Source organism: Pteropus alecto, unplaced genomic scaffold, assembly GCF_000325575.1.
Source record: "Pteropus alecto unplaced genomic scaffold, ASM32557v1 scaffold287, whole genome shotgun sequence".
NCBI classification, from domain to species: Eukaryota; Metazoa; Chordata; class Mammalia; order Chiroptera; family Pteropodidae; genus Pteropus; species Pteropus alecto.
Window position 1 is genome coordinate 1314526 of NW_006439718.1, and position 22654 is coordinate 1337179.

At 43.9% G+C, this 22654-nt stretch overlaps 1 protein-coding gene across 1 annotated transcript in view; it reads right to left on the reverse strand.

Annotated features, from left to right (window-relative positions):
* Window positions 1-21362: 21362 nt before the first annotated feature.
* The window catches only part of VSTM4 (V-set and transmembrane domain containing 4), a 92281-nt gene continuing 90989 nt past the window's right edge, over window positions 21363-22654 (reverse strand). The window contains exon 9 of the mRNA XM_006916949.2: window positions 21363-21488. Within this exon, the coding sequence (XP_006917011.1) occupies window positions 21363-21488 (126 nt within the window). The remainder of the gene's footprint in view (window positions 21489-22654) is intronic.

Consider the following 22654-nt stretch of genomic DNA (forward strand, 5'->3'; position numbering starts at 1 on the left):
TCTCACATTCTTGGGGCTAGAAGTGTGAGATCAAGGTGTCAGCAGGGTTGTTTCTTCTAGGGTCTCTCTCCTTGACTTGTAGATGGCAGTCTTCTCCCTGTGCCCTCACATGGTCTTTCCCTTGTAACTGTCTACGTTCAAATTTCATCTTTTTGTAAGGACACCAGTCAGATTGGATTAGGTTCCATCCTAGTGATGCTATTTTAATTTCATTATCTCCTTAAAAATGCTATCTTCAAATATGGTCACATTATGAGATATTGGGGATTAGGACTTCAAAAAATAAATTTTAGAGGGACAAAATTTACCCCATAGCACTGGCTGAAAGAAGTTGCCCTAGAGCAAGACCTGGGAGGGCAGATATGACTTGGCCTTGTCGAGATAGAGAGTAGGGTGTTATAAGAAGAGGGAAGAGCATTGGCAAAGACACAGGGCACTTGGTACTATAGCTAGAAAGAACAAACGAGCAAAGATAGAAGACGAGGTGGAGACTGGGATGGGGAAAGGCTGTTGCTCAGGGACTGTGGGGGCTCAAGGCTGCTGCTGGGGGGCATGGCAAGTGAGACTGAGAGGCAGAAAGAGACTATCCACCCCATGGAGCTATATCCCCAGTGCCCAACTCACAGAAGATGCTCCATACGCATCAAGTGTATGGATGTGCAGGTGAATAAATGAGCCACAATGGCAGAAGTTGTTTCAGAGTTACTGGTTCTGGGAGTGAAAAATACCTAAGTGATGGCAAGTCCAGGCAGCAGCCTTTCCATGGGTAGAGTGAAGAAAAATGGAGTGAAGAGATTTGAGGAAATAGGTAAAGTGTCATGGTCTGGGCACAGGATGTGTTTGAGGATGATGTTAGCAGCCTGGAGTGAGCTAGTTGATGACATCCATGGAGCTGGGAGCAGTGGCACCTGTGGGAGCAGGTAAGGGTGGAGGGCAGAATGTACCCTGAAGAGGAGGCAGAAGAAGAGTGGAGGAAGGCTCACTGTTAAGGCGCTCCAGTGTCTATGTCGGGGAAAATTCGGGTGACTGCCTGGTAGCAGCCTCTTTTCTTGTGGCACTAAAGCAAGAACCTGACATTTCACCAGGCCCTCTGGCTCACTTCTCCAGGACCAGTTCTCCGTTACCTGGAGGAGAGAAGCTGCTCTGCACACAAATCCAGAGGGAGCAGGGACACCCAGGGCCCTTGCTGCAGACTTGGTCCCACTCTAGGCTCTAGCAGGGTTAGAAACAGAGTCTGCTGGGAGAACAAACAGAGTCTGCTGGGAGAACAAACAGAGCCTGGGGCAAGGAGAAAAGCCCCAGGTGCAGGTCCAGAGTCTAAAGGCTCTCGGCAACTCATCACCTCGAGGGACAGGAAGCTCCTACTGGCTTCAATATTTCAGAAGCAGCCTGTAAGGGCTGAGTTCCCTGCTGGTTGTCAGTGATGGAGGGAAGTCCAGGGCAAAGGCCTAAGGGGTAGGGAAGGGAGGGAGAAAGCAGGCTTGGCACCAAGGCCCCCAGCATAGGGGCAACCAGAGCAGAAACCAGGAGCTCTTGGCTGCCCTGGGAAAGGTGCAGGGGCCACATGGATACAGGCCTGCCAGCACCACAAATCCAACAGGGATCAGAAGACCCCAGAGCAAGAGCCGTGTCAAGCTGTCCAGCCACAGCTTAGTATCTGGAAAGTGAATCTGAGGACAGATACGTGCAGTAAGAGTCATGGATAAAAGGGTCATGGACCAGGCAGCCTGAGCCCCATCCGCAGTTTCCCCACTTCCTGCCAGCATCAGCCTCAGTTTATGTATCTGTAAGATCAGATCCTAGTGTCTACCTGCTGTCTTGTTGTGAGGTTAAAATCATATCTGTTTATTTTATGAAAGAATGAAGCAAATGGTGTCCTTGATGTAATCTTTCAATACATCACTTATTCATTTACTCATCAGTATTTTTTCTTGCTGAGCCAGGACTTGTGTCAGGCCCTGGGGACAGAGAAACATTCTGCCTATGCCAGGAGAAACTCCTGCCTGGGCTGGGGAGAAACATAGGAAGAAACAGGACAGGAGGCACGCTCTCGTGTCCAGAGGTTTATCAGGTGGAGCAGGAGTGCTCACATAGGGACGGTAGTGCTTTTGGAAACATCTAGAATGCAAATCCACTCTCAGGCTCCTGGTCCCAGAGAATCTGGATCAATAGGCTAGAGCAGAAGCCACAGTCTGCATGTGTAACCATCTCCCAGGTGATGCCGATGCGGGCTCCAGGGTCCCCATTTGAAGATGCTCTGGAGTATCTGGTGATAGGACAGGATAGGATGATGGCATTTGCTCACTGCGGCTCATCCTGCAGTTTTAGGACAGGAGGCTTGTGAGGGACTTCCTAGGCCTTGGTGTCAGGGACACCTAATTCCACTCACCTTCACTGGCTCAGGCTGAGATAGGAACCAGGCTCAGCTCTCTCCCAGCTGAGCTCCTCCTCATCACAATTTCTTAATTACTTTGAGACCAGCCTCCACCCCCGACCCCACCACTGTGATGACCAGGGGCCCCTTACTTGCCTCCACCAGCGATGTCACAGACGTTGCTCTCATCTGGAAAAGTGTCAGCCTCCTTACCATTCCAAACAAATACTACTTTCCCACCCATTCATCATGGTAGTGTTCTCCTTGGCCTCCCTTTGTGCTCTGGGCTCCAAGGAGAGAAGCTCAGGCCCCTGAAAGCCACTGGGACAACTGCTTCCTCTGAGCTCAGCCAGCAGCTAGGAGCTTAATCCCAAGAGCCCGGCCACAGGGTCTGCAAAGAACTCGAGATTGGATTTGACTACATTAACATGCAGCCAAGCAGGGCACATTTGGGGAGAAATAAACTCTTCATATGAAAATCCTGATAAAATTTGTTTAGCATAAAATCTAATCTCTCTAAGCCCAAATCAGTTTTGCTTTAGTAAGTTCTGGGGACATATGACAGGCCAAGATCCCTTGTGTGTGTGTGTGTGTGTGTGTGTGTGCGCGCGCGCACGCGCGCGCGCACGCGTACGCATGAGTGTGTTGTTTCCCTTTCACTGTTCTGAGCTGCTGCTATAGAACCTTCGTAGTCTTCTTTGTAAATTGTCTCCTTCCCTCAAATTGCTGAAAGCTCAGAAGACGCTATGTTGCCCTGCGCTGAGATCTCTATCTACTCCCAAATGGGTTGACAGAGAGACTCCTCTCATCTCAAATCCCTTACTTCCATTTGCCAGAAATGCATTGTTATAAATAAACCACTCTGCAATGACTCAGAGTGGTCAGTGCCCCGAGTGCTGTGCAATACACACACTGAAGCCCTGCCGTCTTTATCCAGACATCAGGCGCTGATGGGTTCTTGCTGACATCATAGTTACAGCTAACATTAACTGCCTATCCATGCAATTGTCCATTCATTCATTCATTCATTCATTCACTAGCATTGCCCAAGGATCCACTGAGTGTCTGTTCTGAACCAGGCTGGAGCCCAATGGAGAGATGCTAAGTCTAAACATAGATGCCTAAAACTTAACCCCTAAGAACTTATGGTCACCAGCAGTCACACAGACCTTCTAAATCTGGCATTTTACAGATGGGAACCTGAGGCCTAGAAAAGGGACTTGTCTCAGGTCAATGGCAGAACTTTGTCAGGGTCTAGGCCAGAGCACCACCTCTGCAGTACCACGTGGCTTCATGTTCCTTGGGGTGTCCACAGACAGATGGAGGCCTGGAGCCTCAGTGCCTTACCCTGCTCTCCAATGCCTGGGTTTCAAAGAACAGCTGTTCCTCTCATCTCACAACAAAATACAAAGGAAGAAGAATGGTCCTGGATGCTTTTGGAAGAATAAAAACACATGGGAGAGGAGTCAGAATCCTTGTGTCAGGATTGTCCAACTTGGATACCTCCTGCCACAAGAAGCTCACTGCCACAGGAGGTAACTCCCCTGGAACTTCAAGGGTCATCCTCCCTCTGAGCACAAGTCACAGGAAGCCCCTGGAGGCCCTTGGACCCCCTTGGAGCAGAGGCTCATGATATCCACACTTTAGAACCTTGCTCTGCTTTCTCAGGCTTTGTGCCCCTCAGCCCAGTTGTCTTTTCTTCTTGTTATTGTTTTGTAAAATTGGACTAATAATTATTGACCTCATAGTTTGTTGTGATGATGAAATGAGATAATGTGTGCACAGTTCCTAGAACAGAATAGGAGCTCAGGAAATGCTGCTGCTGCTGCTGCTTCCTCTTCTTCTTCCTTCTTCTTCTTCCTCTTCTTCTTCCTCTTCTTCTTCTTCCCTCTTCCTCTTCCTCTTATCTTCCTCTTCCTCCTCCTCCTCCTCCTCCTCCTCACTGGACTCTAGAACACACTTGGTTCGGCATCCCACCTCCTCCTCCTCCTCTTCTTCTTCTTCTTCTTCTTCTTCTTCTTCTTCTTCTTCTTCTTCTTCTTCTTCTTCTTCTGGCTTTCCTTCTCTCTCCTGTCTGAGGTATGTCCCCTAATTCAAATGTTTCTTGAATTTTTTCACTTCTATACCATCTTCATGATTTTTCTGTAACACTTGTATCAATTATAAGTACCTTAATATTGTCTTTAACTTCACTCATTTGTTGACCTTTAACCTCATTTAAGCATTAGTGCCTGTGAAATCACAAGTTCGATGTACAGTCTCTATTATTTCTAATTACATAAAAATAAACAGAGAAAAGCAACTCTTGTCCCTGTACCCACTATAACCATCTCATGGTCCTGAGGTTCCCAAGTCACACTCTTGGAGACACTATCCTTACCCAAGGTCCTGGGGCAGGCACTGCATTTTGCCCAGGGAATGGATAGCCCAGAAAGGCCTTGGATATATCCACCCACACCAGGTTAGCAGAATGGGGAGGGCCTGACTCCAATCCTCACCTCCCAAAGACTACATTCTACTGTACCTTGAGAAGAGGAGGCACAGGGCTGTGGTTCACATCTGGGGCAGACCTCTGGGTTCAAGGCCTGACCTCCTTTCACAAGCTGGATAACTTTGGGAAAGCTGGCTACTGTTCTCTTTTCTTGGTGTCTTCTATAAAGCAGGAATCATAGTATCTATTGTACATGGTTGTTCTTAGGACTTTTAAGAAGTGTGTGTGTGAGGTGAGAAATACAGTGCCTGGAACATGAGATGTTCTCAGCAATATAATAATAACAAATGTTTTCATTACCATTACTATGATTATTAACATTCAGTCTCTGCTTGGCCAACATCAGAGATGAGGTGTCATCCTACTAGTTGTGTGGGCTAAAACCTTTTAGGAGGACATCTTTGAGTATGTTCTTCTCTTATACCCTATATCCAATCTCTCAGGAAATCCTCTCAGCCCTAACAATCAGGAATTAAAATTAAAATGTCAATACCATTTAGAATCTCATCAAAAATATGAAATACTTAGGAATAGATATGACAAAAAATGTGCAAGATCTGCAAGTAATCAGGAAAATGCAAATAAAAACAAAGATTAGCTTCTATGGATCTCACACCATCAGATCCATAAAAACAGAAAATCAGAAAGTATCGAGTGTTTTGGAATCTAGGAACACTCAAACACTGCTAATGAGAGCATAAATTAATGCAAGTGCAATTTGGCACTACTAGTAAAGTTGAAATGTACATACTTAGCAATTCCACTGAAGGTATAGGTATCCAGAAGAAACTTTCATTTGTGTTCAAGGAGACATGTGCTGTGTGTTGCAGGATCACTGTAATAGCAACAACTAGTAACAACTTAATGTTCATCAAATCAGGATATATTCATTACAAATGAACTGACTCTTCTCCAAAAATATACTGAGATATTTTGAAATAAAAGAGCAAATTGTACAATTATATGAATGATATGATACCATTTTTATAAAGACACATATGAATATACATGAAACACACAATGAATATATATGTGATGAAGTTATAAGAAAACATATTGGAAAGACACTAGGATGCAAAATTCAAGATCGTGAAAGGAGAAAGGCAAATGGCACTGGAGAAGGAATACAAAAAGTCTTCGAATCTATTTGTGATTATTTTTCTTGTATTTAAAAGAAAAAGCTGAAGCAAATGACAAAATTCAATTATGTGTTGTGCATACTTGATTGTTCATTACATTATTCTCTGTACTTTGCCTGTACTTAAAAAAATTTGTTTCAATAATGAAAGAAACATGTTACATGAGGTACAGAAAAAAGAGATGTGCAAGATCGAAAAACCCCTCTGAAAATTACAAAAACATGGCTGAAGGAAATTAAAGACCTAAATAAATGGAGAGAGAATGCTGTCACCATGGATCAAGAGATTCAACTATGATCTGTTATGGAAAATGTGGATAAATTGGACTTCGTCAAATTTAAGCTCTTCTATTTTTTGAAACATACTGTTCAAAACAAGACAAGCCACAGACTGAGAGAAAATATTTGCAAATCACATATCTGACCAAGGACTTGTATCTAGATTATATGTTAAAACTCCCAAAATTCAATAATAAGAAAATAGCACAGTAAAAATGAAATATGCAAAATATTTGGCAGATACTTCACCAAAGAAGATATCTAGATGGCAAATTAGGCACATGAAAAGATGTTCATTATCATTAGGCAAATGCAAATTAAAACCAAGTGATTGGTCACAACACTGTAAAAATGTCTGAAAGACTGACCATATCAGGCATTGGCAAGGATGGGGAGAAACTGAAACTCACATACAGTAGGTGGGAATATAAAATGGTAAAACCACTTTGGGAAACAGTTTGGCAGTTTCTGGAAAAATAACTCTCCCTTATAGTGTCAAAGCAGTCATAGACAATAAGAAAATATAAAAATGAATGAGTGTGGCTGTGTCCAATATAACTTTATTTATTATGGACATTGAAATTTGAATTTCATATATTTTTCACATCACAGAATATTACTCTTCTTTTGATTCTTTCCAAACATTTAAAAATGTTAAAATCTTTCTTAACTTGCAGGGTGTATCAAATAGAGCTGTAGCTTGCTGACCCTGCTCTTGGGTAAGTAACTGGGACATTTCTGTAAGTATGGAGAGATCTCAAGCATAAGGCCCCTGCAGGAAGACTGAGGCACCAAAGCTGGCTCCAAGCTGGGAAGGCATCCTCTCCCCATTTCTGCAGGAAACATAGTACAATTGGGGTTCAGAGAGGTTGAGAGACATAGCACAGGGTGTCAGGCAGCAGGGCTGGTGGGGAAGAGGGCAGCCCTGAAGAAGTTGGAGCAGGGGAATCACCAGAGGTCTGATCCTGAGGGTACAATGCACCCCAGGTGACTTCCTAAAATAACTGTTTCCATCTGAATGACCCACCATTGTGCCCTGGGAAACAGAGCTCATTCAAGTGCAAGTGGGGCATTCTCACTTCTCACCTGAACCACAGATTGGAGACCTTGGGGTACCATGATGCAGAGTGAGCAAGGTGTGTCTCACCAATGTTAGGGGCCTCGGCTCCTCAGAAGCCTGAAATAGCCAAAGGACTGGCCAGTGGTGCACCTAGCCCCTTAGTGCTCAGTGACTAGTGATTACCCACAGTAACCTTGAGGCACCTAGCCTCTCAGTCTCAATTCTGAGGCCATAATAGAGTTACTGACAGTTGGTCTGGGGGACCAGGTAGAGCCTGCAGGTGTTTTCTGTTTGGGTCATGCAGTGTTAATCATTACTTTGAGTTTGAATGTCCTGGTGAGGTTGGTTTAGCATTTTCAGTTTGCGGCAGACCCCCATCATTCTCTATTGCTTTGTTTTGCAGGCTGCTTCAGGTGTTCACATTGTAGACTGCCCCCAGATCCATTTTAATTTACAGCCACTTAGACTAAGAAAGTGGGAGCTGGAGATGCATTAGCAAAAAGAAGCAAAGTGAAGACTGGGAGAGACAAAGAGGAAGACAAGATAGACTAGGTGCAAGGGGCTGCCTATTGGCAACCTAGATTGGGCCTGGACAGAGAGAGGAATGCCTGGTAATCAGCTAAATACAGTTGGACCTTCTCAAGATTGGCAGTCTCCCTGCAGCTGCTATCTGTGGGGAACACCAAACTGGCCAAGATGTAGCTTTGGAGTAGAACAGGCTATGGTTTACTCCCCAGTTCTGCCCATGCCCAGCTGAAGAACTTGAGAAACCTTCCATGACATATCTGAGCCTCAACTTCCAAATATGTAGAATCTCTAGGATCATACCTAATCTCGTTGGAGAGTTAAACACATAATGTACAAAGCACACATTCCTTTAGCTGAGCTCCTGGCACAGCTAGTAAGTGGTGAAGCAGACCTTTCAGAGCATTCTTGTCAACCAGCCTGGAGCCTGTCTCCTCCATGGCCATGCCAACCTGGAGCAGGGCCTGCTTGTCCTCACCTTCCATCCACTCATTCAGTCACCATATATGGAACACTGTTCATTAAATAGTTGCCACATGTCTAGCACTAGTCAAGTCACTGGAGGGGAGTAGTGACTAATAAGCCAAAACCCAAGCCTGCAAGGAGCTTACATGGGGAGACAAACAATAGATATATAAGGAAAATACTTAGTAAGGTATCATTCTAAGGAGGGAAAAAAGGGAAAAAAGAAGGAAAGAGGCAAGAAAATATGAGTAGGAGAAACATATGACAGGTTGCTGGGGATAGCCTCCCCAATAAGATGACATTGAGAAGTGAAGCAAGTGAGGTTGTGATGTGGGTGTCAAGGGAGGAAATTTTAGCACAGGGATGAGCAAAAACAGGTCCCTGAAGCAGAAGCATGCTGCCCAGTGAAGCAACAGGGAGATGACTGTGATTGAGGCAGTGTGATGGAGAGAAGTAGAGGCAGGGTAAGAATGGAAATGAAGGGAGGATCACAAGCAGTCCATCACGCAAGGTGGCCAAAGGTCTCTAGGCTGCAGACATGGAGAAAAAAGGCAGCCTCTAAAAAATGGCAACAGAAGGTACCAGTCTGGCCAAGACAGGTGATCCTGGCCTCATACCACCTGCATCCCAGGAAGGTACATCCTGGCTTTGCCCTATGAGGCAGAGTGCTTGCCCCTACCACCAGTTCACACTGACCTACTTCCTGGTTATTCCTTTCAGTCTCAATGGCTCTGGCATCTCACGAATGCAGGAGCTGTCCCTGAAATCCAGACACAGTGCTATGGGCATTAACAAAACTGGGAGGCCCGTGTCAAACCTCTTTTTCCCATTTGGCTGGGGCCAGACCCACCCCCTAGAAAGGACCCACTCATTCTTCTCCCAGAACAGTGCCTCCTGGGCAAGAGAGACATTCCAGCTGCCAGACTCCAGGCCAACCCCAGGGCCATGCGTAGGGATCACTGTGAAAAATAACACAGATGGTAAGCTTCGCCATTTCCTGTACAACACATAATTAGGTTAGATAAGAAACTAGCTGTGTCTAAGTGCTATAAATGTCTATATTAAGCTATTTTGAAAGTGCCGAGCACTTTGACATTTGAGAGTTCAGAGTAATTGAGGTATTGAAATAAAATTGCTTCTGTTATTTAAAAGGTCATTATCGTCTTCAGTTAGATATATGAGGACTATTTTCCACTCTAGTGAGCTGTTCTCCCTGGCACAATTAGTATCGCTTGAGCAGATGCCTGCTGGGGACTCCCACCCGCAGCCCCCACCAGAGGCCCAAGGTAGCCATTAAGATACATGGAACACAAGGAAAGCAGAGGAAAGTGTCTGACGCTCAGAATCACTGCCTGTCCCAGGAGAGACATCACCACAGACTCAGCACCTACTGTGCACCTATCCTGGCACAGCAGCTTTCTGTGCAATTTTGTTTCATCCTCATGAAAGGTATTAAAGGAGGTCATCACTGTCAGAACCTTACAGATGAAGAAGTGAGGCCACCTCAAATGAAGGAGCACGGGCGTGGCCAGTAGGCCTGGAAGTTTGGCCAGCGCTGAGCACCACTTACTGAGCACTTAGCACACTTGGACAGTCTGCTGGCTCTTCAGTGTACTAGCTTCTTTAAGTCTTGTAACCATCCAAAGAAGAAATACCTCCATTTCACGGGTGAGAAAGCTGAGAATTGGAGAAGTTAAAAAGCTGGAGACATCAAGAAAGTGGCTGGAAAATGCTTTAAGACTCACACAATTTTAAAATGTCACCCACATTCCATCTAGTATCTCAGACACCTCTGGCCTCTTTCTGCCATGTCCTGACCCTCCTCAAATCTGTCGGTCCTCATGTCCTTATGGTTCCTCTCAAAGAACAGAAATGACAGTGGCTTCAGATGGGCTTCTCAGATGGATAAATTTAGACCAGTGGTTCCTGGGATGGAGACTCTGCTGGACGAGGATGCTGGCTGTAGGAGAGCCAGAAGCCAGCAGGCCAGAGGCCTGATGGGGTGCTGGTCACCCTCACACCCCTGAGCCTATTCATTCTCATTAGTCATATGATATCCCTGTGAGGATACAGATCAGGTACAGATCTCAAATGATTCTCTGCAGATGTGACTACCAGAACGTTCCACTATAAAACTAAACGCTGCAGCTTTTCTCTAATTCTCATTCAAGACATTTTACCCCTCCCCAAATCATTGAGTTAAACAAATAGAGTGTTCTTAACTACAAATTAGAGACCTAATTTAGTACTAAATTATGTCTTTGGTTATCGTTAACTTAATATATCACTATTTCTAAATGTCCTTCAAAGAGAACCTTAACTTTCAAAGGCATCTTCATCTGAAGAGTATGGGATCCATGTTCTAAGGAGGGAATAAATGGTGACAAAGCAGCCAAAGCATATTTACTAGGCGTTCCATCTGTGTGAGGCCCTGTGCTGGGCAATGATAAAACAACCTCTCAAAAAACATGCATCCTTTGAAAGCAAGTCTTGAACAGATATTTGTATACCATATGCATAGCAGCACTATTCACAATAGCCAAAAAGTAGAAACAACGTAATCCATTGACAGATGCATGAATAAGCAAAATTGGGTTATACATATGGTGAAATATTATTCAGTCTCACAAAAGAAGGAAATTCTCATACATGCTACAATATAGATGAGTACTTATGTTAAGTGAAATAAGCCAGTCACAAAAAGACAAATGATTCCATTTATATGAGGTACCTAGAGTAGTCAAATCAAGAGAAACAGAACATAAAATAGTGGTTTCTAGGGGACTAGAGGATGGGAGGATTGGGGAGTTAGTGTTTAATGGGTACAGAGTTTGAGTTTGGGAAAATGGAAAAGTTCTGGAGATGGATGGTGATGATGATTGCACAGCAATGTGAATCCACTAATGTCACTGAACTATACACTTAAAAATGGTTAAAAAGTTAATTTTATGTTATGCATATTTTACCACAATAAAAATTAAATAAAAAGAAAGGCAAAGAAACATTTGTCCTAGTAGCGATGATCAATAATGCAGATGACCCATGACAGCTCAAATTACAGGACACAAAGTAATCCATTTTACATTTGTCCATTTGGGTCATCTGTGGTTAAAAGTTGCAAGATGTCATTTTGTGAGCTGTAGAGTCACACTGAGCTACTCAGAGGAGAACTGAGCCTAGCTGAATATTACAGGCAGTAGGGCAGACAGGGACATGGTGTCTCTAGGGTATGAAAGGCAACTGGACACAGACAACGAACATGGGAGAGACGAGTGTGGCCGAGGATACAGGGGGGCAGTGGGAGACACCCTACTTTTGTTAAATAGTGAGGAAAGACTGGAGTGGTCAGAAATTAGACCAACCTCTGACCCTTCCTCAGAGAAAGTGCTGAAAAAAACATGTGTTGAATTTGGGGGAGATAAATGATACACTAGGAACACCCTTTGTAAAGTGTAAGCAACTTAAAAACATAAGCTATTGCTTTAGAGTTGGGATTTTACCTGGGTAAATAACATTTCGTCTTGGCCTCTACACACTGTTCTGGAACTGTCCAGATAACTGAGCCAGGTATCTTCCTAGGAAATCAAGGACTTTTCAGGTAGACCCAAGACCTCCGCTATGGTTGTCTGACTGTGGCGGTTCCAGATTCTGCTGGAGATCTGAGACCCTAAGGCCAGCTCTGAGCTGGGCTCCCAGTGCGTCATTGCACAGAGCTGCTCTGGGGAAACACATTAGCTCCTGTTTGTCCCACAGAAGAACCTCTGCAGGCCCACGAAGTGGTAGACACCCCAGGATTCTCGTCAATGCTTCCCACCACGCCTGACCACAGCCAGAAGGTACTGCCAGCCACTGCAACCTTGTCGCCCCCAGACAAGCATGTTATATCAGGCGGGTCTTTGATGGAAACTGGCAGAGTGAGCTGCCAACAGGATAAATATAGAGTGTCTTTTCGCTGAGTCGTGGAAGCGCTAGATAATGTGGTTTGGAGGAGAGGATTTGGATGCCTTTAGGGAGGAAAAAATTCTGTAGGAAAACAATCCCTTCCATACGGGTTATATTTTTGTTTTTAATTTTCAAAGCACCTTTCCAGTCCTTCTCCACTGTTCAGTCTCTTTCTAAGTATTGAGAGCAGGTGGATACTAGGCTCTGTGATAGCCTGCAGGGACAGCGTGGAGACTAAGCAGACGGGGCCTGCCCTTAGAGGGGCTCACTGTCCCCTGTGGAAAAAATAAGCCATCATTTAATTGCCCTGTTCCCGAAGAGATCCCTGACTGAAGGAAGATGACATGTGTTAGAGAATCATAATCAGGAGCTGGAGACTGATGGCAGCGTTTAGGAAGGTTCCTGGGAAGCTTTTTCTGCACCAGGCCTGGCACTCCATGTATTTACATGGGCCATATAAATGCCAGAAGATGTCTTTTCCCCAGCAAAATTAAGAACAAGCTGATGGGAGAGCCCATCCTGGAGGCTAGACCTTTCAACACAAGTACTCCCAGTTCTGGGCCTGTGGGTCAGCTCCTCCCTGGGGAAGCAGCCCCCTCTTGGAGCCCTCTACATACCTTTCCCTCCCTGCTGTCTTCTGAGGCCCACATAGAGGTTAGGGATTAGAAGTGAAGCATTGCCCTCTCTCCCTAAGGTAGATTTGTTCCACTGGGGAAGGTAACTCTAAATCCTGTTAGTCTTGGCATTTTTCACACAAGGACATTTAAGGTCAGAGAGCTCAATGGGCTTCTCAAAGACACATAACAACGAAACAGGATCTGGACCAGATCTTAAATCCTATTGCTCATATTACTGAGTGAGAAAAGCCAAGACAACAGCAAAAGAAAAAAACAAACTGATGTGAAGAGAAATAACACCAGACTCTGATTCTGACCCTGGCACCCAAGCCAGATAGAATGGCTTGGATGCATTTGCTTGGTTCATAGCCTGCTTTTGGCACACGGTACCAATAACCTCTTTGCTTGCAAATGGAATGAAGGGACAGAGAGAGAGGAAAAGGGAGAGAATATGAGAAGAGAAAGAGTGCAATTTGGGTCACAGTTGCATTATGAAGAGAATATGTGGGAATGTAGAGGAGAGGGGAGAAGAGAGGTCCCTGTGAAGGATGGGTGGAAACAAGAAAGGTCCTTAAGTTTTCAGTGATGGCCACCAGGGGGTGCTGTCAATTTCCAAGTAGCAGGGATGCTGTCCAGTGTTGACCAAAGAGGGACCTAACCAGGTGGAAGAAGAAGCCTGGGGGCGAGGCAAGGAAACAGTATGTCACCACCATGACTGTGTCTGTTAAGAAGTCCAAACCCTGGATGAATTCCTCACTGACATCTCTTCTTGCCAGTCAGATTCTGTCAAAGGTCAGGTTGGCCATGAATAGAAGTTGAAAATGCAGAGGTCTCCTTGTCACTCACATATCTAAAATAAACCATATGGAACAAATTCTCAATCCGTCAAAATCAAGAGAAATCAAAGCCCAAGGTAACCAAGCCACCAATCTCCCTTCATTAGCACTGGGAGTGGGAAGAATTCTAGAATTTTAGGGACTTTCAGGTAAATAACTTATCTCTGCAATATATCTTGTTGCTCTTTCTGTCACCCCTTGGACATACCAAATTATCCTTTTTACTGCAGTATTTCTCCTAACTTGAATGGTCTGTTTCTTCATGATAAAACAAGACAATCCTAAGTGCTGGTTGTAAGGGAAAGCATAGAATGCCCAGCATCTCTCCCTGCTTGATTGTTGTTGAAATCTCAGTTGAAAGGCCCATCTCACTTCCCAGGCAGCTTCTATTCCTTTTCCCTGCAGTACCCCAGGTGAGGCTGATGAGGGGCCTGATGGCCCTGCTCTCTGGATATGCATCTCCCCAAGGCTGTCTGCATGCAGGGAGATAGCTATAGTCCAGGGAGGCCCCCACCCTCTGCTTCTGGCATATTCTTGACCCTCCACCAGAGCACTTCCTCCAAAATGTCTGTCCTGATCCTTCACTCCTTCCGGTTACCAGGGCACTTGGGGATTACTTCTCTTTTGGTTCTTATACCAGACAGACCACAATGGGAAGAGCATAGAATTCACACTGGGTCACCCTTAATTTTAATCCAGCTCTGCAACTTATGATGCAGCCTTAGGAAAGTCACTTATGCTCTGGACCTTATTTTCACACAGCCAATAACATAGCAACAATGTCCCTTTCAGGGCTTCTGTGTAGTACATAGCACCATGGCACCATGCCCAGCATATGGTAAGCACTCTGCTAATGGTAATCACCACAAGTGTAACCTGCCCATTGTCTGTACTTCTTCATACACACATCTGCATTCAATGCCCAGCACGTAGTTGCTGCTCAATAAAGACCTATGGAATGAATGTTGACTTCTGAAATTCCCTTGGGGGAGCTAAGCTTGTCGTATTTAATAATTCCGCTCCGTTGCAAGGCTAACCTTGTTTATTCCAGCGGGGAGTCATTAGCTGTCACCTTCCAATGGAGGCTCCCCACTCATCCTCTCCTTAATAAGCCTGCAACATTACTGCCCTCTGGGCTGGGGGGTGAGGAAGGCCATGGAGAAGGGGAGGACATGAGGAACTATGGACATGAGAAGAAGAGACCTGTGTTTTGATCCTGATAACCACCAATGAGGTTTTATGACCTTTAAATTATGGTCTTATTTATAAAATGATGGGATATGGGAGGATGGTTTAAGTTAACAATCTCTAAGGTCCTGCTAGTTACAACATTCTATAAAGGAATCATATTCTTCAATGCTGAGTCATTGTCTTCTGGTAACTGGGGAGTCCTGTTTGCCAGCTTGGGACAGCGATAAGATCTGTCTCTCCACAGTGATTCAGTGTCATCTCCCAGCCTAGGACATGCCCAGTTTTTCCTTTGGTTGTCCCTCCACTGAGTCACAGAATGCCCAGAGAGACTTACCTGTGGGCGTCCTGGCTATGCTCACCCTGCCAGTGTAGACAAAACTCAGCTCACTTCTTCAGGGCTAGAGGACTCCTTGTTCTACTGCCTTAGATGCAGACTGCTCCAGAACTTGCCACCACTGTGCTGCCGGTGGGGGGTTCACTACCACAACAGCCAGTTGTGTCTGTGACACTCGGGAAGCATGGCAACCATGCCTGGCTTCCTGGTCCTGGGGCTTTTGTTCCAAATTCTGCTGAAGCTGGAACTGTGTGGCTGCCCACGACATCTTGGGCAGCACCCAGAGACATGGTCTCAGCTCTCAGAGCTTTGAGATCCACTGATGCAGGACCACGCCCAGGACAGAGAGTGTTCCTCTTGCAGCCCCAATGCCCACAGCCACTAAGGCTGAGCAAACAGTATGGGGGGTGGGGGGTGGTAGCAGTAGCAGTACCAGAAAGGCAGAGAGGGCAGGGTCAAGAAGGGCCTTGACTTCTCTAGGATGCTGGACTCCATCTTGAGAGCAGTTGGGAGCAGGGTTTTAGGCGGAGGAGTGACTTGGCCAGTCTGCGCTTTAGAAGCACCTTCTGGTAGCATTTTGAGGACAGATTAGATGGTAAGAAGACAGGCCAGGGGTGAACACAGTGGTTCATGAGAGAAATGATCAAAGTTGTTGGAAAGCAAAATTGTATGAATGAATAGGTGCCAATGACATGAGGGAGGGAGATAGGAGAGAAAAGATTCCAGCTGTCATCCTGGGCAAGCTAGCTGAGCTCCTTGAACCTGTTTCTTCATCTGCAAATTGGGGTAGAACATCATTGGCTTAATGAGATAACACAGAAAATGTGCTCAGCAAGGTGCCTGGCACCGGGTGTTTTTCAATAAAAGTCAGCATCGATTCCTCTGCTGCTGCCAGTGGCCTACATCTCTGGTGACACCAGATGTCTAGTCTTAGAAAGGTGGTGTTCTTATCCAGGATGGCTGTGTTTTGAAGAGGTTGAGGTGTTCATGATGCAGTCAGTAATGGACGTTGGCTTCTGAAAGGTGGAGGGGATGCTCTGGGGGAAACGGCTCAAGAGTAGGTATGGAAGTCAAGTGAGGGGTCCAGTTGGAGCTATGATTGTGCAATCTTCAAGCTAGAGAATATCAGAGACACAGGTGTGGATGCACAGAGAAAAAGCCAAGGATGGAACCTCACAGGAAATCATTGCTGAAGAGTTGAGTGGAGGAAAGGCAATTACAGAGATTACTTAAGGCCTAAGAAATACAATTAGGTGAGTTGGGTTTTAAAAGTCAGGGGATCAGTTTCAAAAAGGGAAAGGACACCTGGTCAGCGATGAACCCCTGAGGTCTTGAGCAGAGCTGAGTTTGGGGATGGGAGGAAAACAGCCAGCAGAGATGAGAGTGAGGGGTCAATGCAAGTAGTGTAGACTCTTGGCTGTGGAAGGAAGGAGCAAGAGAAGACGATTTGAGAGGAGGTGTACCCAGGTTGAGAAATGCTCATCACTTTGATGACTGAGGGAAGAGCTAAATAATACAAAAAAAGAGAGAGGACACCTAGTGAAGGAGACACCTAGAAGATGGAATCTGGAAGGGAGGAAGAATAAGGAGTAGGAGCAGAATAAGACATTTTAAAGAATGGCAAATTGCTTATGAGATGTGCCAGGTGCCATCTCTGAGCACACAGAACTGGGGTGCTCTGAGAACTGAGAACTCCCAGGGGCTGAGAAAGGACAGGGCAGAGGAGATCCTGCAGGGGGAAGGCTAGACAGCCCTAATCCTTGCTTCAGCCACTGACCAGCCCTGCGAGAGGCCAGGGCTCATACAGGCAGGGGGAGAAGATTGGGAACAGGTAGGCCTCCTGGAGGCAGAACTTGATGGTGCAGGTGGGAGTTAGGGTTGGGGTGCATGGAGGGCCATCAGGCTGGGAGTTGAGAGGTTTTAGCCTGGCTCTGCTCCCAATTGACCCCCTCCCAAGGGAAGCAGGTCTCTTCCTATCTCCTTTGTTTCCCCAGCTGTAAAATGACAGGCTTCATCATGGTGCTCATAGGGGACCTTGCAGTTAGGACCCTGGCATAGGGTCTCTTAGTTTCCATCTTTTGCAGATCACGGACCCCTTTAGGAAACTGAGAACATCAGACTCTCACACACACAACACAAATTTCTGCATAACAATTCCTGTGTTTGTGGATTCCCTAAGATCCTCTGTAGACCCAGGAGTCTGAGGTTCTAATCATACTCATAAATATAAAGCAATCACACCCAACCGCCCTACCAGCTAGAAAACTGTAATAAAGGAAAATGGAACGCTGGTTCTTTCAGCAGCGGCCACGGCCCCCACACAGACCAGCTGCTAATGAGTTTTTTTCCCATTTGCTGATGGAGGACACTTGTAATAAAGTTTAATGTGGAAGAACAAGGTGCATTTAACCAAAGCTGTAAACATCTCTAATTCTATTTAAAACTATAGGGTGCAGTACATTAACATTTAACAATCAGACATTAAATTGATGTGAAGCTAAACTGAGCTGTGTTTATTAGAATGCAGGCACCAAGTCATCTTTTATCAATGACAACAGAAGGAGCAGAAAACTACCCTGTCCACACTCACACCCCACCCAATGCATTAATTAAGAGTCTTCTCCAAATCACCACTCTATGGAAAGACACTGATTGCTTTAGAGAAAATACACTGAGCAGGGCAGTTGTGGCTCAGTGCCAAAGTCTTTTAGCCTTGCTCACTTTGAAAATTGTTTTCTCCGGCATAAAAAAAACATTTTTTTAAAATGTGAAATGTATAGGTAATTCAGAATAAGCCAAGGCTTAAACTCTATTCTACTTGACCTCTGCAGAGTTCACGCTGCTAAGACCACCTTCCTCTTCAGAAAAACTCCCAGATGCAGCTTTCTCCTGGCCACTCCTATGACTCTGATGGCTTGCTCTTCTTTGGTCTTCTTCAGGCTCCTTGCCTGCTTCTGCACCTGCCAGCAAGGCACTCCCCACCACTCAGTCCTGAGTAATTTCCCTCCCATTGGGTCACCTTTCCCTGGGGGTTTTACTGTCAGGGCTTCTACTGTGACCTACACTCAGAGAATACCCCCATATTGCAGGGGGGTCCAGATCCACATTTCCTAACAGTTCACATCTTTGTCTGGGCACCAGAGGCATGGGCAGTCCCTTGGTAGAAATACAGACTACCAGGCCCCATCCAGACTTCCTGAACCATAATCCACAGTTAAACAAGATCAGGTGATTCTTGCATACACTAAAATTTAGGGAACACTAGTCTCTCCTAGCCATCTGCACATCCCATTGCAGCTTAAGCTTGATATGTCCATGTCGAAGGCCAAAATTCACCATCAAATCTGAGCATATTTGCTCACTGCATGCTAAGCAATAGACTCTTGTTTTAACTTCATGTAAAGTACAAGCAATTGTGCATGTTGAAAACTGCTTGTATATGGTTGTTCCTACAAATGCCTTGTAGTAAAAACAAATAAAAAATCTTTTCCTAATTTCTATTTGAATTATGTTACTACTTATTTATCCTTAGAAATGTCAATACATATTTACTAGTGTATTTGGTAGAGAATAAATGAGTAGACTCATTTTTTAAGTCTACTATGATAATAACGTGAAGATTTATCACTCCAAAGAAGCACCAGGTACAAATCATCCATTGCTTCCAGTTCTGAGCAGAGATTACTTGGTTTGCTTCTGTAGATAATAGTAGGACAAGCTCTACTTAGATGCTGTCAATGGCTTCCACATTTCCTGTGGAAAGCATTTTCAGTAGGAAGAGATGGTCTTACAGCTTCATTTTATATTCTATGGCAGCAGGTCCCCCACTTGCACACCTTAGTATACAATTGTGCACCTCTGACCTCAGTTTTGAAGAAAGAACTGGAACTTAATAACAACAATGCCTTAGACCAACTTACAGCTGTCAGCTCTTAAGAGCTTGTGTTTTCTTAGTGGAATGTATTCATTTCCATGTATCATGGCCCTAAGTTCCCAGTGAATTTAAGTGGGCGGGTTTGGGGGTGATCGAAGTTCACGTCAGTTCTGCAGAGGCCTAGGGGCCTCCTACCCCAGTGCCTTCTCCCACTATCTCCTCTTCATATGCCCCACTCTCCACTCCCACCTGGAACCCCCAGGGCTCTACATAGCTCATATGCCTTTGTGCAAATCAGGAAATCACCTGCCCCCTTCTTCAAAACACCATATAACCATGTTCTGATGGATAGATCATTGTCATGATAAAATATGATTTGATGCCTATGATAATTATGATGTGAATGGTGTGCTAACCAGATAGCCTCCTCTCTAAAGAGATGCTTGAGGAAATTCCAGTGAGTTCTTCCAAATGATCTTTCTTCCTCAAAAGCTATGTGGTGTATTCACTACCTTTGAAATCTGGCAGAGAAAGAGAGAATGAGATGTACGTGTACGCCAGAGAGAACGACTTCCTCTCTGTAATGTCAGGCTGTTTTTGCTTCTGGAAAATCATTACTTGCTCTCAATTTGGACTCTTTCCAATAAACCACGAGAGGCACTCACAAGCTATCATGGGTCTTTGTGAGTGTTACTATAGAGCTAAGTTCATGGACAAATATTTCCATTTTAAAGTTACTGCAATAAGACTTTAAACAGTAAAGAAATTTTCATTTAGAAAATGCAAACTGGCTTTAGCATGAATGTTAACACAGTGTATTTGTATAGCAATTTACGGTGCCCAGAATCTTGCAGTATTCATTAACCCATTTTAAGAGGTTAAGTCACTTCTATATAAAGATGATTCTGAGATAAGAGACTCAACCAAGTTTAATTCACATGGTTATACAGAGGGGCACACCTCACACTCAAGGTTATGTTTAAAATATATAATTTACCATATATACATGGTCCATTACAAAACCAAACAATTTTTATAGTGTGCAGTAAGTAACACTCACACAGAAAGAAGTGTTTTGAGCAACACAGTTGACAGGATGGCCTTCTTCAAGAATGGATACATCTTCAGTGAGGTTCTGGATATTGTCTAAGTCCACAAAGCCACTTCCACACATATGTATATGCTGCATATCCCCACACGATCCCCACCCGATCCCCACCCGATCCCCACCCAAACCTACTAGAATTCACATGCAAAGTTGGACAAAGCACTTTGTAACAGTAGGGTCTTTAGGACAGACTTTTCCAGCTCAGTTTGTACGTCCTACTCTCCTACCCAGGGGAACCAGGCAAAAGACTTTGCTCTCACACAAGTGGGCATTCAATCGGAGTTGGTCACTTTGGCACACTTCCAGGAGGCCCATTTCCTCCGGTGTGTCATTAACAGCAAACTCCTCTGCTCCTTTGGAAAACGGTGAGTAAGAACTTCTTGGAGAATATAAGTTTCTATACCAGTAGAGGTCCACACTGACAAAGGGATGGGAGCCCTTTAGCATAGTGTTCTACTTGTCCTGTGGCCTTGGGTGATCACAGGTGGAGAAACAAGCATCTGGGTTTTCAGAGACATTCCTGTCCACTTAGACCTCAGACTTCTCCATAATGTGCCTCTCTGCCCTTAAATTGCTAGGGTCAGTGCATCTATTTAAAACAAGAGATGTTATCTTGAGTACTGCTTGAGATGGCAGTTTGCTCTGCTCTTGGTGCCCTAACAATGTTATCTGATCCTTGAAAACCAATTAGTACATATTTACCATCTCACGCTTTGGGCTATAATGGCATTTCCTCTAGCTATCTACTATGAGCTTGATATCATGGATACAGGAAGAGTAGAAGATTAGAAGATTAAAATTAAGATTTAAAAGAAAATCAAAACCCAGAGAAAGAAGACAAAAACATGAAGGGGATTGGCTCAGCAGAGAATCTCCTTAGATGCTTTCAGAATCAGCGTCCTTACCCCTCAGGGCTCAGACCCAAAACATCTTGTTCCAGAAGATTTGTTCAAGGGCTGCATCCCCTACTATTTTTCAAAGAGCCTTGTACCTCTCTGAAGGCACCTGAAATGCCATAAGAAAGGGGCTCTGCACCACACAGAAGGCACATGTGAAAATATAAAAATAAGTTTTCATAAATAACTGAGGTGGCATGTATTAAATAGGATCATGGAAGATGACATGGAATTACAGCTTGTTCTCTTCAAAGAGGATCTGGGCGTAGACAGTGCTGGTGGGGATGCCTTTGGCAGCCTGGTGGGGTTTGATCAGCTCCAGCTCAGCATAGGTCAAGTTTTCCTCAGCAATCTTTGGCTGTAAGATAAAACACAGCACAATTCTAGCTGACCACACGGAGTTCTACATCATACGTTCATTCTTCAAGTGTGCATTTTCATAGCATTTTGCGAATTCAAAGGGGAGCAAACGGACAAAAAATTTACAAAGATATATAAAACCTAAATAACATAATAATATAGATTTCAAGGTCTTATAAAGAACACTATGCCCTGCAAAGAGACACTATGATTTATTTTCATAGATTTCAAGGTCTTATAAAGAACACTATGCCCTGCAAAGAGACACTATGATTTATTTTCAAGTCAATATAGAACACTAACAAAAAGTGATTAAACATTAGACTACAAAGTAAATTTTAATTCCGCAAAGTAAAAATAATGTAACTAACAGTCTTTGATCAGAAGGAAAAAAACGGAGACAGAAACAAAAATCCTAGAAATTAATAACAAAACTAGAATGCTATCATCTTAAATAAAATTTTCTTAAATGACTTAACCTGTATAAAACTAAAATTTCAGAATATCTTTAAAATAATGATAAATAAAATATTGCCAGAACCTAAAAAATGTAGTATTCAGAGAAAAATCATAGATGTAAATATTTATATCCAACTGAAGAAGTTAGAAAAAGAACAAAATAATTGAAAAAAAAAATAACAGAAGGAAGGACCAATAAAATTAAAATCAGACTGTATGAATCAGAACACAAACAACAACAACAAAAAAACAGTAGAAATAAAAATATGCAAAGTTTATGCTTGAAAAACACCAATAAAATAAACTGAAAAATGGATTAATTGAGATTAAAAGGAAAAAAACAAAAACAAAATTAAGTAAAATGGGAAATAAGAAAAGAAATATAACGTAAATAAAGAAAATATTTTAAATTTAGAAAATTACTTTGCTAAACTTATTGTAAAAATTTTTGAAATACAGGATAAATGGGTAATACTCCAGAAAAATATAAATTATAAACAATAATTTCAAAAAATACCAATATACTAATCATCATTAAAAAAGTAGAAAAGAAAGAAAGTGAAAGAAGGAAAGGGAAAAGGAAAGAGGGATGGACGAGGAGGAAGGGAAGGAAAAAGGGAGGGGAGATGTTGTCAAAAAGCTCTTGTTCAAAAATACTGGGCCCAGGCAGTTTTATGGGAGAATTTCTTAAAAAAAAAAAAATTC